The 15,704-nt window shown below is 43.4% G+C and overlaps 1 protein-coding gene across 2 annotated transcripts in view; it reads right to left on the bottom strand.

Moving 5' to 3' along the window:
- Nucleotides 1-9,172: 9,172 nt before the first annotated feature.
- The window catches only part of TMEM255A (transmembrane protein 255A), a 111,823-nt gene continuing 105,291 nt past the window's right edge, over nt 9,173-15,704 (bottom strand). For both annotated transcript variants that reach the window (XM_077477978.1, XM_077477897.1), the window contains one exon: nt 9,173-10,085. In XM_077477978.1, coding sequence (XP_077334104.1) covers nt 9,924-10,085 — 162 coding nt within the window. In that variant the 3' untranslated portion in view covers nt 9,173-9,923. The remainder of the gene's footprint in view (nt 10,086-15,704) is intronic.

Below are 15,704 nucleotides of genomic sequence, written 5' to 3'. Positions count from 1 at the left end.
CAGGAGCAATCAAGCTAAAATAAAAGGGGAATGCTTCTAAGAGTAGCCATATCATCAGATAACTGGAGAAGCTATGGCAATGATTGGCAGATAGCTAATATTGTACCTATCCACAAGCAGGGTAGCAAGGTAGAAGCTGGCAATTACCGAACAGTGAGTTTAACATCTGTTAATGGAATCACTATTTTCCTATCAAATACTTTACTGTAATTTTTCCTTTCCTGATGGACTCCATGGAGCCCTACATATGGGTTATTTCCGCACCCTCATAGGACCCCTCTCCTATGAATCTTTGTTCCGAGCCAGAGGCCATGTTACGTAATTTGGCCTACTCCAGCCAATGGGCGGGAACGTCTGCTGCCATGGAGTCCATCAGGAAAGGAAAACTACATTAAGTATTTGATAGGAAATTTTCAGTTTTCCTGACAGCTTACATATGGGAAATAACTAGCCATACACACCCTGGTGCGCAAATGCTGGACAAAAGAAAAAGGTTTAATTGGCACCATCAACAGACAGGATATTTAAACCGAACTTAACAGAAGACAAAGAGTCCAGTTCTATGCAGTAGTGCGTCATGAACGTGCTAATTGAAGACCACGAGGCCGCCTTGCAAATCACTTCTGGGGCAATGTGTCGGGAAGCCGCCCATGAAGCAGAAACACTTCTGGTTGAATGAGCGTTCACCGCCTCTGGAGGCCCACTGAATGGCCTGAACAATCCACGTTGCAATAGATCTGGAAGAGGCACGCAAGCCCTTGTTTTTTCCATGAAAAATAATGATCAGCCTGTCGAAAAGGAGCTGTGGCTTCTAGAGACTGTCTCAGAGCTTCTCCAACATCTAGAGCAGTGGTCATCAACCCTATCCTCCAGGGCCACTAACAGGACTAGCGTGAGATCCCACTTGGGAAATCTTGGTTTTCTTTGAAGTCTGAGCCTTATTACTCCTCTGAAGAACTGCCGAGTAAGAGAGTGTCTAGCCCAGCATACGCCTGTGAAGGCAGAAATTGCAGAGGCTTGAACCCGCAGGGAGTTGACTGATAAGCAAATATCTAGGCCTGATTGTAGGAAGCCAATGATATCCTGTATTTTAAGATTACTGCAAGAACCTGCAGTGGTGGAAATGTAATCTGTATATTTTTACTAAATTCTTTGGTAGACCTTGTTGATACCTGCTCTTCTGGCATTCATCAATGTGGAGATGGCCCTGCTTGGAAAACCTAGGGCCTCCAGCCTCCCCCTCTCAAGAACCAAGACATTAGGTGCAGAAGGGCTGGGCATGGATGTAGAGTTGCCCTTTGAGATAGGAGATCCAGCCTGGAGGGCAGAGGAACTGGGTCCCGGAAGCTTAGATGCATCAACGGGAAACCATGGCCTGTTCAGTCAGTACGGAACTATATTGCTACTATCTCTGCTTCTTCTATCCTGAGTCTAGACAGGAACCGGAGGAAAGGCATAGGCCCTGTGAAATCTCCAGTGATCCATCAGGGCACCTATCCAAAAGGCCTAGGGACAACAACACCTCGAGTAGTACCTCTCCAGCTTGAAGTTGCATGGGAAGGCTCATAGGTCTACCTCCAGGGTGAGTCTTTGGTGTGGAGGGCCCATTATTTATTTTTCTAGAGAAACCCTCCAAAGAAAGTCTGCCTGAACGCTCTGATCTCCGGGGAGATAGATAGTAGCTGTTAGGTTGGCCAAGTTCACTTGGGTCAAGGTCATGATAGGCTCTACTCCCTTCAGCAGGGAGAGACTGCAAGTCCCTCCCTGCCTCTTGATGTATGAGACTGCTGTTGTGTTCTCCAGTCTTAGGAGAACTGAAGCTCCCGCCGTTAAGTGGTGAAAGGCCTGTAGAGTGCTGCCCTAAGTTCCAGAACATTCGCCCACGTCCACCCCACTAATAGCTGGGGATTGCTGGACTCCAGAGATAACGCCTGAATCTGTAACATCGCGTGCAAACCGCCAGGCCTGAATCGCAGATATCTTCAAAAGGTAAGACTTCACCTTTGGTCCTAGGAGGAGGACAAAAAAGGGAAACAGCCTTTGGCTCGGAACAAATCTTTATGGGAGAGGGGTCCTATGAGGTATGAGGGGTGGGATTAACCCATACGTAGGCTGCCATGGAGTCTGTCAGGAAAAAATAATTATTGATCACCTAAACCTTACTAGACCTAAAGCAGCATAGCTTTACTGAGGGCAGATCATATCTGACTAATCTGATTGAATTTTTGACTAGATACCTAATGTTTTGGAAAGGTAGTGCTGTAGACATAGCCTGATTTTAGCAAATTATTTGATACAGTTACATATAATGATCTAATAACAGAGTTGTACAAGCTAGGAAATGGATGACTATGGGCAGCCGAGTGGCTAAGTGTTTAGTTCTTCTGCCTGGTAACACTAGGGTACTTGGTTGAAATCCCAATCTTTTAATAGTGGTTTAAAATATTGCACTTTACTGCATATGAGGTGAGATCTGTATGTTGATATGAGGTGCATAAATCAGGACTGCACAGGGGTCATTGGTTCTAATTCCAATCACGGCATTACCTACCTGCAGTTTGCATGTTCTCCGTGTGCCTGCATGGGTTTCCTCCCACACTCCAAGGACATGTTGGTAGGTTAATTGGCTGCTGTTTAATTTGGCCCTATTATGTGTATGCATGAATGGGAGTTAGAAACCTTTAGCTTTCCTTCAGGACGGGGACTGATGTGAATGTGCACTATATACAGTATCTCACAAAAGAGTACACCCCTCACATTTTTGTAAATATTTTATTATATCCTTTCATGTGACAACACTGAAGAAATAACACTTTTCTACAATGTAAAGTAGTGAGTGTACAGCTTGTATAACAGTGTAAATTTGCTGTCCCCTCAAAAGAACTCAACACACAGTGATTAATGTCTAAACCGCTGGCTACACCTTGAAGCGAAAATTTCCAAATTGGGCCCAAAGTGTTAATATTTTGTGTGGCCACCATTATTTTACAGAACTGCCTCAACTCTCTTGGGCATGGAGTACACCAGAGCTTCACAGGTTGCCACTGGAGACCTCTTCCACTCCTCTATGACAACATCACAGAGCTGGTGGATATTGGAGACCCTGCGCTCCTCTACCTTCCGTTTGAGGATGACCCACAGATGCTCAATAGGGTTTAGGCCTGGAGATAAGCTTGGCCAGTCCATTACCTTTACCCTCAGCTTCCTTAGCAAGGCAGTGGTCATCTTGGAGGTGTGTTTGGTGTTATCATGTTGGAATACTTCCCTCAATGAACTGTAGCTCCCCAGTGCCGGCAGCACTCATGCAGCCCCAGACCATGACACTGCCACCACCACGCTTGAGTGTAGCCAAGACACACTTGTCTTTGTACTCCTCACCTGGTTGCTGTCACACGCGCTTGACTCCGTCTGAACCAAATAAGTTTACCTTGGTCTCCCCAGGTTCCAGTAATCCATGTTCCTTGGTTTGCCTGTCTTCAGAAAACTATTTACGGCAGGGGTCTCAAACTGGTGGCCCTCCAGCTGTTGAGAAACTACAAGTCCCATGAGGCATTGCAAGGCTGACAGTTACAAGTGTGACTCCCACAGGCAGAGGCATGATGGGACTTGTAGTTTCGCAACAGCTGGAGGGCCGCCAGTTTGAGACCCCTGATTTATGGGCTTTCTTGTGCATGATCTTTAGAAGATTCTTCCTTCTGGGATGACAGCCAATTTATTGCAGTGTGTGGCGTATGGTCTGAGCACTGACAGGCTGACCAACCTCTGCAGCAATGCTGGCGCAGCACTCATACGTCTATTTCCCAAAGACAACCTCTGGATATGACACCGAGCATGTGCACTCAACTACTTTGGATGACCACGGCGAGGCCTGTTCTCAATGGAACCTGTCCTGTTAAACCGCTGTATGGTCTTGGCCACTGTGCGTCAGCTCAGTTTCAGGGTCTTGGCAATCTTCTTATAGCCTAGGCCGACTTTATGTAGAGTAACAATTCTTTTTTTCAGATCTCTAAAGCGTTCTTTGCCATGAGGTGCCATGTTGAACTTCCAGTGACCAGTATAAAAGAGTAAGAGCAATAACACTAAATTTAACACACCTGCTCTCCACTCATACCTGAGACCTTGTAACACTAATGAGTTACATGACACCGGGGAGGGAAAATGGCTAATTGTGCCCAATTTGGACATTTTGACATTAACCGGTCCCTGACCGACTCTTTATACTGCGGCACATTGACACCGCTGTGTGAAATCCCATACCCGTAGGGGGAGTGCCTGCGACTGTCGTCTTTGTTCCAGAACCGATCAATCTTCAGGTCCAGGGCAATGATTTCTGGCCTGGACCTGCTAATCGGTTCTGGCAAATGAAATGCTTCCCCTGCATGTAAGTGTAAACGCAGGTAGGGGAAGTGATGTCATCTCCCCTCGTTGAACTCTTTTTGGTTCCAAGGAGAGGAGAGAGGACATCTAACTGTAAGTTGCACCAAGACTACACTAACACCAGTACATGTAGGCACACTTGTCACCCCTGGATCGCCCCCCAGTTAACCCCTTCACTCCCAGTCACAGTGTCACCAAGTGCAGTTTTCAGATTTTTCACTGATCACTGTACTGGTGTCACTTGTGACACTAATCAGCATTAGGGCAGTTAGTGGTAGGTCTAAGGTACCCCCCTAATAATGGTTTAACCCCTTGATCGCCCCCCAGTTAACCCTTTCACCCCCTGTCACCAGTGTCACTAGTGGTGTATAGATCTATATTTTGATCGCTTTTTTTATAGCATCAGGGTGCCCGCTGTATATTACCCAATAAAGGTTTAAACCCCTGATCACCCAGCGGGTGACATCAGTTTTAGCTTCAATCAGGGTAAGCGTCAGCCCCAGGCAGCGTCAAATTAGTGCAAGTAGAGCTAATACCCAAACATGCACCATACAGCTCCCTTAGTAGTATAGTATCTTTACAGATCAATATATTTGATCTGATCAGAACTATATTAGCATCCCTAATAGTTTAGGGTTCCCAAAAAAGCAGCATCAGCGGGATCAGCACAGATACCTGCTAGCACCTGTGTTTGGCCCATCCGCCCAGCCCACCCACGTGCAGTATCAATCGATTACTGTCACTTACAAAACACATAACTGCAGCATTCGCTTGATCCCTGCGAACAGTTTTTTTTGGTAGCAAGTGAAGCAGTCACTGACAATCAGGTGCTCTTTTTGCCTGTGAGTTCACTACACTGCAGTAACACTTGGTGACGTGGTGAGTCCCATAAGTGCAGTTTAAGCTGGTGCGGTGGCTAGCACATGTAGTGTCCCACAGCCACTAAGAAGACAAACACAGGTCCGTCGAGCCCATAGTGCCCTTCCTGCTGTTTTTGCCAATCCAAATTGGGAGCCGACCACTTCTGCAGCACCCGTACTTCCCCCATTCACTGGACAACCCAGAATTCAGGTAGTTGATTTTACGTCACTTGATATTTATTCAGTTTTTTATGGAAGATCTCTAGATCTATTGTGGACCAAAGCAATTTGTATGCTGGTCAATTCATCACCACTAATCCCCAGTTGATCCTTGCCAGATATTGGAGACCTATTACGGTTTCCGAATTTAAGACCTTCCTTGGCCTATCCCTCCTCATGGGCATAACTAAAAAAAAGTGAGTTGCGGTCATATTGGTCCACTGACCCAGGACACGATACAAGCAGATCTTGTGGTTCGTGCATTTTAATGACAATGAACTCTGTCATCCTTGGGGTGACCCTGGATACGATCAGCTCTAAATTCGGCCCCTCGTAAACCACTCCAACCAACAGTTTGCAGTCTTGTTTACTCCCGATCAAGTTGTCGGTGTTGATGAGTCCCTGATTAAGTTTTCTGGCCACTTGCCATTCAAACAGTATCTTCCCAACAAGCGTGCCAGATATGGGGTCAAGATGTATAAGCTCTGTGACAGGGCAACAGGCTATACATATAGTTTGATGGTTTACCAGGGAAAAGATAGTCACATGGAGCCATGGAAATTTCCCAAACTACATAGGGAGTGCTGGTAAGATTGTGTGGGACTTGGTGTCACCCTTATTCGGAAAGGGGTACCACTTGTACGTGGACAATTATTACACAAGCGTGACATTTTTTTAGTCACTTGTTTGTTTCGAACGCTACCACACACTAGTGGAGTATTAGTGTAGGGTATAGCACTGCACAGTCTATGGCACGCTTTCACGGGGTCTCAAAAGATGCCATCCCATTTTGAGAGACCCAAACCTGGAACAGTTACAGTTACAACTAAAAGTGTAAAAAATAAATAAAATAAAAAAGCTAAAAATAGTTGACATTTTATTCTCTCTCTGTTCTCTCTCTATTTTTCTGCTCTGTTTTACTGTATTTTTTTTTACTGTTTTATTGTTACTATGTTTTTCTTTTATACTTTACTGTGTTTTATTGTTACCATTGTTTGCTCTTCAGGTACGCCATCCAGCTGCAGCACTGATTTACTTATCTTAACAGCAACAGCGTTTGCTCTCACAATACCTACAGTGGTGTGAAAAAGTGTTTGCCCCCTTCCTCATTTCCTGTTCCTTTGCATGTTTGTCACACTTAAGTGTTTCGGAACATCAAACCAATTTAAACAATAGTCAAGGACAACACAAGTAAACACAAAATGCAATTTGTAAATGAAGGTGTTTATTATTAAAGGTGAAAAAAAATCAAAACCATCATGGCCCTGTGTGAAAAAGTGATTGCCCCCTAAACCTAATAACTGGTTGGGCCACCCTTAGCAGCAACAACTGCAACCAAGTGTTTGCGATAACGTGCAATGAGGCTTTTACAGCGTCCTGGAGGAATTTTGGCCCACTCATCTTTGCAGAATTGTCCTAATTCAGTTACATTAGAGGGTTTTCGAGCATGAACGGCCTTTTTAAGGTCATACCACAACATCTCAATAGGATTCAGGTCAGGACTTTGGCTAGGCCACTCCAAAGTCTTCATTTTGTTTTTCTTCAGCCATTCGGTGGTGGACTTGCTGGTGTGTTTAGGATCATTGTCCTGCTGCAGAACCCAAGTTCGTTTCAGCTTGAGTACACGAACAGATGGTCGGACATTCTCCTTCAGGATCTCTTGGTAGACAACAGAATTCATAGTTCCTTTTATCACGGCAAGTCTTCCAGGTCCTGAAGCAGCAAAACAGCCCCAGACCATCACACTACCACCACCATATTTTACTGTTGGTATAATGTTCTTTTTATGAAATGCAGTGTTCCTTCTACGCCAGATATACTTGGACACACACCTTCCAAAGAGTTCCACTTTTGTCTCATCGGTCCACAGAATGTTGACCCAAAAGTCTTGGGGATCATCAAGATGTGTTGTGGAGAAATTGAGACGAGCTTTGATGTTCTTTTTGCTCAGCAGTGGTTTTCTCCTTGGAACTCTGCCATGCAGGCCATTTTTGCCCAGTCTTTTCCTGATGGTGGAGGCATGAACGCTGACCTTAACTGAGGCAAGTGAGGCCTGCAGTTCCTTGGACGTTGTTGTGGGGTCTTTTGTGACCTCTTGGATGAGTCGTCGCTGCACTCTTGGGGTAATTTTGGGCGGCCGGCCACTCCTGGGAAGGTTCACCACTGTTCCATGTCTTCGCCATTTGTGGATAATGGCTCTCACTGTGGTTCGCTGGATTCCCAAAGCTTTGGAAATGGCTTTATAACCCTTTCCAGACTGATAGATCTCAATTACTTTCTTTCTCAATTGTTCCTGAATTTCTTTGGGTCTCGGCATGATGTGTAGCTTTTAAGGATCTTCTGGTGGACCTTACTGTGTCAAGCAGCTCCTATTTAAGTGATGCCTTGATTGTGAACAGGTGTGGCAATAATCAGGCCTGGGTGTGGCTAGAGAAATTGAACTCAGGTGTGGACAACCACAGTTATAGTATGTTTTAACAAGGGGGGCAATCACTTTTTCACACAGGGCCATGATGGTTTGGATTTTTTTCACCTTTAATAATAAACACCTTCATTTACAAATTGCATTTTGTGTTTACTTGTGTTGTCCTTGACTATTGTTTAAATTGGTTTGATGTTCCGAAACACTTAAGTGTGACAAACATGCAAAGGAACAGGAAATGAGGAAGGGGGCAAACACTTTTTCCCACCACTGTAAATCAGCGACTCCAGCACTGTAGGAGGTGATTTCACCACCACGGTTAAAAGAAATACGGTGCATGTATGGCCATCATTAGAAGTGGGTGGATGCATGGTGGTGCTCCAATGGTGGGCATACCCACCGATCAATCTCTTTTTGCAGCCCACAGGCAGTAATTTTAGCAGTAGACCTCCTCTGTAAATCTAAAGTGGTAACCTGTAAAGGCTTTTAAAAATATATGTAGTTTGTCGCTGCTGCGCAATTTTAAAGCATGTCTTGTTTGTTATCTATGTACTCGGCAGAGTGGTAACACTGGGGCAATGTCAAATGACTTTGCCCTAGAACAAGAGGGGGTCCCACCCACCGTCATTTTACTATACAGCAGGCGGGAGGTCGTTAAACATGAAACATCTTATATGTTTTATATTTTCTATTGTGAATAAAATATGTGTTTTATGAGAATCATTGCATTCTGTTTTTATGTCGATTTTATGCAGCATCCCAACTTTTTTGATATTGGTGTTGTACAATGGCAGTTATAGTCTTGTACTGTGGCGCATGCAATGCTATTTTGTATGCACAAGAATTAGCAAATCTGGCTGTTTTTCCCTGTTTTTTATGCTTCAGCTATGACTGTTTTTGGATTTTAATCTTTCAATAAAGATGCCTTCAGCAGTGTGCGGCCGTCCAGGATTTTTCCTTCCTTCCTAATTTGAGCAGAGCCAGCGCCTGCAAGATTGCATAGGGCGGGTGTCTTCGACAGGTCTGGAGCCTTTGGAGCATTTTCTTCCACAAGTAAAGCAAGTACATACAAACTCAATAATCAGTTGCAGTGCTACAAAAGTACAGAATTCTGGCAGAGAAATGTGAGTTTATTTATTCCATAGACTGTCCAATGCAACTAACTGGTTTCTTTGCCATTTTTTAACCTACAAAATGGCTGGATTTTGTTATGACCACATCCCTTTCCCTATGCACACAGTTGATCATGGCTCCCAATTACTGTTAACCGGGAAAAAACAGGTTCAGCAAGAAGTTGCGATCAAAGTGCTTCTGCACCTAAGACTTTATTTTTAAATAGCATAGTGATCTCTTTATTAACTCATGATACAGTTGAGAGGCACCAATGTTGCATGATAAAATGAGACACTCCCAGTAATTCAGTCCTGAATATAGTGTTAGTTTCCCTGGATTTTGATGTAAACAGTGTCTTTCATGTTTAACATTTTTTTACATGTTTTAACAATTTGTTGAAAAAAAAAAAAAATGACATTCAGAGGATTCCTCAATTAATATTGAACACTAAAGCTTGGATGTCCCCCAATTTCTCCACTTTGTCTTTTGCATTGCTGGTGCTTTTATTGAAAGGGAGAAGCATGAGCCACAGACAACTGGAACCAGCATGGTTTCCCATGCATTGGGCTTCCAACCAGTGGAGAACAAAGAAACATGAAATACTACACAGAATAACATAAGGTACACACACTACAAAGGAAGCACTAGTGCAACAACGAAATAAATGCACCATCCAATGATCTTTCCCATTTCAGTACATCCATATAAAGCTGTTCATGTGCATTTTGATTTTGGCAGAAGTGAAAATAGTCATTGTTGTACCTTAGGTGTATTGCACACATATATACATGTATTATTCACAACATCTGTCATTCAGTCCACACAGGTATCCTAAATGCATACCACGAAGGTATAAAAGTTCATATTATTTGGCAGGCATTCGGCCTAAAATTTCTGCGACAAGGAGACCAGGCCCTTGTACTTTGTGAGGATCAAGGGGTGTAAGGTGGAGGCTTTTCATCTGGTGGAAAATAAGGTGGGGAATAGCGTGGTGGAGCATTGGATGGCCACATGAAGCTGGGACCGGATTGCGATGTTGAATTAGGATCATCTGACAAGCCAGAAGGTGTAGAAGCTGGAAATACATTGGAATGCTGTAGAACAAACAAGAGTTTTCAGAGTTGAAGGACTCCACATGTAAGTTTTTATTCTCTGAGATTTTAATAAAAAGAGAGAGAAAAAAAAACCTACTTAAGACTACTATACAGAATACGGTGACTGATGGGTGTATACTAAAGGCACAACTACATGTGAGAGTGAGAATTTAGGCTATTGGGAGCATGGGATTTAACTTTTTTTTATTTTATTAATTTAACAGAAACTAAATGAAATGCAATAAAAACCCATACACATGATCAGATTTTCTGCTGATTTTTGTCTTCAGATTTACCAAAACCATGTAGTGCAAGGGCCTGCCTGATTCAGGGCTGGATTAACATAGGGGCTATTGGAGCTGCAGCTCCAGGCCCCTACCTTAATATAGGCCCAGCCACCCAAAAAGAACACACTGCTCATGAAAAGCAATGGGCCAACAGAGTTCTCCCCTGACAGGCCCTGCATTATGCATGCACCATCTGGGCAGGGTGGTGAGATTGATAATAGGCACCGCATGAGCAGTCCCAACGGAAGCCTGGTGCACGCCAATGCAGGGCTCTTGCAGAAATCTGGGGCTTCCATAGTGTTAGCCCTGTTCGGCTGCACTCTTTCAGCTCAGAGTGCACGCCAATGCACGGCCCTTTACGGCAACCTGGCAAATCAAATGCCAGGCTTCCCTTGTTTGCATGTGCCCTTTAGAGTTTGGGCTCATGCCAACACAGGCTCTTTGAAACACAGAAGGGTGCCCCCTAAAAGGCCCACCAAAATCCTCATCACCAAGCACATGATCCTCTTAATCTGGCCCTGGCCTGATTGCATACATATTAAAACTCCTAAGCTTTGACCTCATATTATATGGTTTTAGTAAATCTGAAGGAAAAAAATCAGCAGAAAATCTGATAGTGTGTATGGGGCTTAAGCGTGATTCCTGCGTGTTCCCCTGCAGTGTGATTTGGCAGCCTATTCATTTAAATAGGCTGCAAATCGCACCCGGCCACACAAAAAGTAGTGCATGCACTACTTTTGAAAAATGCACTGCACCAAATTGCATGGTACTGCATCTGTTAACAATGTATTGGCACCTGCAGAAAGCAGAGCATTTTTAATGTTCCTAAACCCAAAAACAAAAATTTATTAAATTGCAATTCACTAATTTTTAGATGTGGTGGGTTGCAATTTATCAAATGTATTACTTTTTTTAGGCTTTTTTTCCTTTATATTCACATGGTGAATCACCAAGTAAGTCTTATTTTTCTGCACTCTGGGGAAAAAAAAATTAAAAGTCAGCAGCTAATAAATCAGGTAGCCACTAACTTTTAATAACAAGACACTTACCTGTCCAGGGATCCAGTGCCTTCCTCACCCAGGCTAGTTCTAGCAGTTAAGCCAGCCACAGATGGTTTGAATCTCGGTTGGTTCAGCAGGAACCCACTGAGATTTGATCCATCTATGGGCAGTCTGATTGTACCCAAATCAATCCATCAATTGACTTGGTTACAACCAGTATGTGATTATTGCCAATGGCTATAGCCACTAGCAATAATCATGTTGTTCTCCTGACAAGGATGGCTCCCTGCTTCTGTGCTGGGAGAACACAACAGCTCCACGGTCAGTGTTCATGGGGGAAGCTATTTTTTTTTCCTGTAACCCGTAGATGCAGAATAGAAAATTGCATAATCCATGGCCTGCCTTAGAGGAGAAACTGTGGCCTTCCAGTTGTTGTGGTACTACAAGTGCCATCATGCAACTGCCACTGGAAGCCTTGCTTGTAGCTGTCAGTCTTGCAATGTCTCATGTAGTTCCACAACAGCTGGAGGGCTACAATTTGCCCACCCTTGAGTTAAAGTGGAAGTAAACTCCCCTATCGTTTTCAGCCAAGGAAGCTGCCATCTTTGCCTCTGTTTAATCTTCAACTGCTATGGTGCTGCACATGTGATCAGTTATGACACCAGCCATTGGATGGTTTGATAGTTTGGCTGAGAGCACAGCCAATGTGCAGTTAGCATTCCCGGCATTCCTTTTTTTTTTAACTGTTTAAATCGATGGGTTTACTTCCACTTTAAAGAGACAAACCATTTACCACTAAACAGGAGTGCTTACAATGGTTAGCGTTTATTCATTTATGTGAAACTTTTATCCATAAAGTAAAAAACAGTTTTCTGTAACTGCTTACAAACTGTTGGCTGGACTTCAACTTCAGTCTATTATTCTAGTGACTAGTCCTTCTGAATCTGCTAGTCTATATAGCTAGGTATGCACACTGAGCTTTTTTCATTTGAATGAGAAAAAAACCCCTCACAGATTTCTGCATCCACGCAAGCAATGTGGATGCAGGGGTCTCCCTGCTATGCTATTGTATTTTGACAGCAGGGACAACACCCCCTCCCCCCCCAGCAGGACCGTTCATCATAAGCCAGTCAAATGACCAGCTTCTGGTGAAAAGAGAGGGCTACGTACAGATTGATACCAAGGGATTCCCTTAATTTGCAGAGATTTCCTCTCACTTCCTGTTTTCGATGTGGGACAGGAAGTGAAGGTAAATCCCTCCAATGGGGCACAGATAGCAAAAAATAAATCAGCAGGGGTTATAACCCTCCCTTACTCTATCCAATATGGGAAAAAAAAAGCTTTTGCCTATAATTTTCCTTTAAATATGGAATATCACAATATATCGTAATCTCCTTTTAAACAAGCAGGTGGCACTTTAGGCTTCAACATGGGCTCATCAAATGGCTTTCTCTGAGGTTTCAAAAACAGACAGTTTGCCTTATTTTGCATTACTGTTTTTTGTAAAACAAATATTGCATGCCTATAATAAAAAAAAATGTAAGCCCTTAGTGCAGGGGTGCCCAACCAGTGGCCCGGGGGCCACATGTGGCCCGCAGAGCCATTTGATGTGGCCCGCAACCTCCTGCTCTGGGATGGCAAGCCCAGATTACAGGTTGTCTACCCACCATGCCAGAGCATCAGTGTTGTAAATGAAGCTGGCGGTAGAGGAAGCAAGCAGCTGCAGAGCAGATTATTACTAAAATCACAGTGTATATATGGACATATCTGTTATGCAGTGGTTACTGGGCTGCTTTTAAACTGATCCGCAGATATAGTGCAGTGTACCTGTGGCTTACCTTCACTGAGCCATACTGGTTTTACCTGTGGGTTTGGTGCACTTTCAGAAAGTGCACCACACCTGCAGGACATGACAGAATTCCATGGCAAAGTACAGCTAACCTGCAAGAAAACCACAGGTGCGGGTAGACCGTAGACCATCAGTGTAAAAGTAGCCTTAGGCCCCTTTAACATGATCGGTTTGACCCAATCAGACCCTCCATTCACTTCTATGGAGGGGCAGATGTAAATAAACTTGTGTCCGTTTACACCTGCCTCCTTCCAAACCGATCTGCTAAAAAAATGGAAAGTGTATCCCTCCCCTTCCATTTGATCAGATGAGAGGGCCCATAGAGTAGAGTGGGCTGTGTCTGTGTCCGCTTTGCATATGCAGAGTGGACGCAGAACTGTCATCTGCTCATTGTGGCCCGCGACTGGTTACTAAGTCGCTTAAGTGGCCCTCGCTCGTCAAAAGATTGGGCACCCCTGCCTTAGTGTAAAAACGTATAAACATCAAAACAATAGCCCAAATCCCTTTACAAATAAATGGTGGAGATTTTCTTACTATTTTAAATATATGTTCTATCAGACAAAATCAACTTTGTATAAAACAAAATTACTGATTGGAGGCCTGGCAGCAAATTCAGACCACGTAACAGTCTGGTGCGTTTGATTTTTGCAACACTATTTCTGTAGGAGAACATCTGTAAACTTAAATATATCAAAACGGAAACAAAACACTCAACTCATGAAACCAAAAGTAAATCATATGGAATTATGATGCATTATGCAACTGCTTTAAGGTCGAATCACAGGAATTCGCCCCACTTCAGGACCAATATTAGAAAGAATTTGGAATAGACTCACCTCTCTGAGGTTTACAACGACTTTAATATTCCAGTAAAACAAATTTTAAAAAAAAACTATTTTTCTGCAATACTCACCTTTAATCCTGAGCGATCTCCTCCAGTACTTATTTTCCACCACTAGATGTCCTCAGTCTTCCAAGCTGAATGACAGCTAATTTCATTCAACTCAATTACCCTGAGAACAGGCTGTCATGGCCTACCACCAGCCTGTGACTGGACAGTCAAAGAGAAACACCAAAGAGATGAGAACATTTAATCGTCATCCTGCTTTCTCCCCCTACCAGCATGTTCCTTGTCAGAACATACATTGGCTCCCTGTACAGCTTACTCCTCTCCCACTGTGAGCTGTGTATTAAAGGGACCGCAAAAGGCTGACAAGATGTCAAATTAAAGTATTAAGCGGCTTGCATTAAAAATACTGTATTTATTGGCATATAACACACACTTTTTTACCCTTAAAAATCGTGGGTGCGTGTTATGCGCCGAACTGCTGCCTCGGAGGGGAAGGCGGAAACGAGCGCCGCCGAAATAGACAGAGCCGAGTGTACTGTGTACTCGGCTAGGCTAGGCTCCACTCGCAGTCACTCCCAGTCCCACCTCCTAGCATTTACATCCCACCATTGGACCGGTGTTGTGCCCATCATAGGAGTCGGACCAAGGGGCGGGACTGCGAGACAAGCCGAGAGGAGCTGAGTAGACAGCACATCCGGCTCTGTCTCTTATAACAATTTATAACTCAGTTATTTCTTCCTGCCCTATTTCCTGGAGAACACTCTCTGGCAACAGCAAACAATTGTCTGACCTTAGGGGAAAACCCAACTAATACAGAAACTAGACCACTTTAAAGAGGAACTGCAGTCAATAACAGTTTAAAACCGATCATGCCGCGATTTTGGGCAAGGCTGCAGATGGACACTGTTGGGCAAGGCTGCAGATGGACACTGATCATTCTGCAATGAGGGGCAAGGCCTTAAATTTCCCTCCTAATCTTGGGGTGCGTGTTATACGTCGATAAATACGGTACATTTATATTTATGCATTAATAAAAACAGAGCTTGTAAGGTTATATTCTTTTTCAAACATGTTAAATTTACAAACCTACAACTCCACTAATACAGGGCCTTGAAAAACTTTCCATTTATTTATTAAAAATTTTGAAAACCATTTATCATTTTCCTTCCACTTCAAAATGATGTGCTACTTTGTGTTGGTCTATCACATAAAATCCCAATAAAATACTTTTTTATTTTATTTTAACATGACAAAATGTGGAAAAAGTTAAAGGGGTGTGAATACTTTTTCAAGGCACTGTATATCTAGCCCCCTCTCTGCTTAGTATAGAGGAGCAGTGATTGAGCCCGTAAATAGATAAATCTTATATGAAACATGTTCCCTGTATAGGATTCATGAATAGTTCTACTGTAAAGACATTCATAAATAACTTCATTAGATGCATTTTTTTTTTCAATTCTCCTCTAATTTTTACTTTATATTTATATTTTTCTATACCTCCAATCTATCAATCACCGTATAGCACTGGCGCCTCCCCCACCCCATTAAACTTTTTCTGAGCTTATTCCCCTGCTGCCTCCTATTAAAAAATATACAGTATGTCTATTTTTATATGGCCAAAGGACTGTAAAG

The sequence above is a fragment of the Lithobates pipiens genome, unplaced genomic scaffold (genome assembly GCF_037356315.1).
Source record: "Lithobates pipiens isolate NorthernLeopardFrog02 unplaced genomic scaffold, aLitPip1_a1.2 Scaffold_1, whole genome shotgun sequence".
NCBI lineage: Eukaryota > Metazoa > Chordata > Amphibia > Anura > Ranidae > Lithobates > Lithobates pipiens.
The sequence above is the reverse complement of the archived record's forward strand: the minus strand, read 5'-3'. Positions and strand labels throughout refer to the sequence as shown.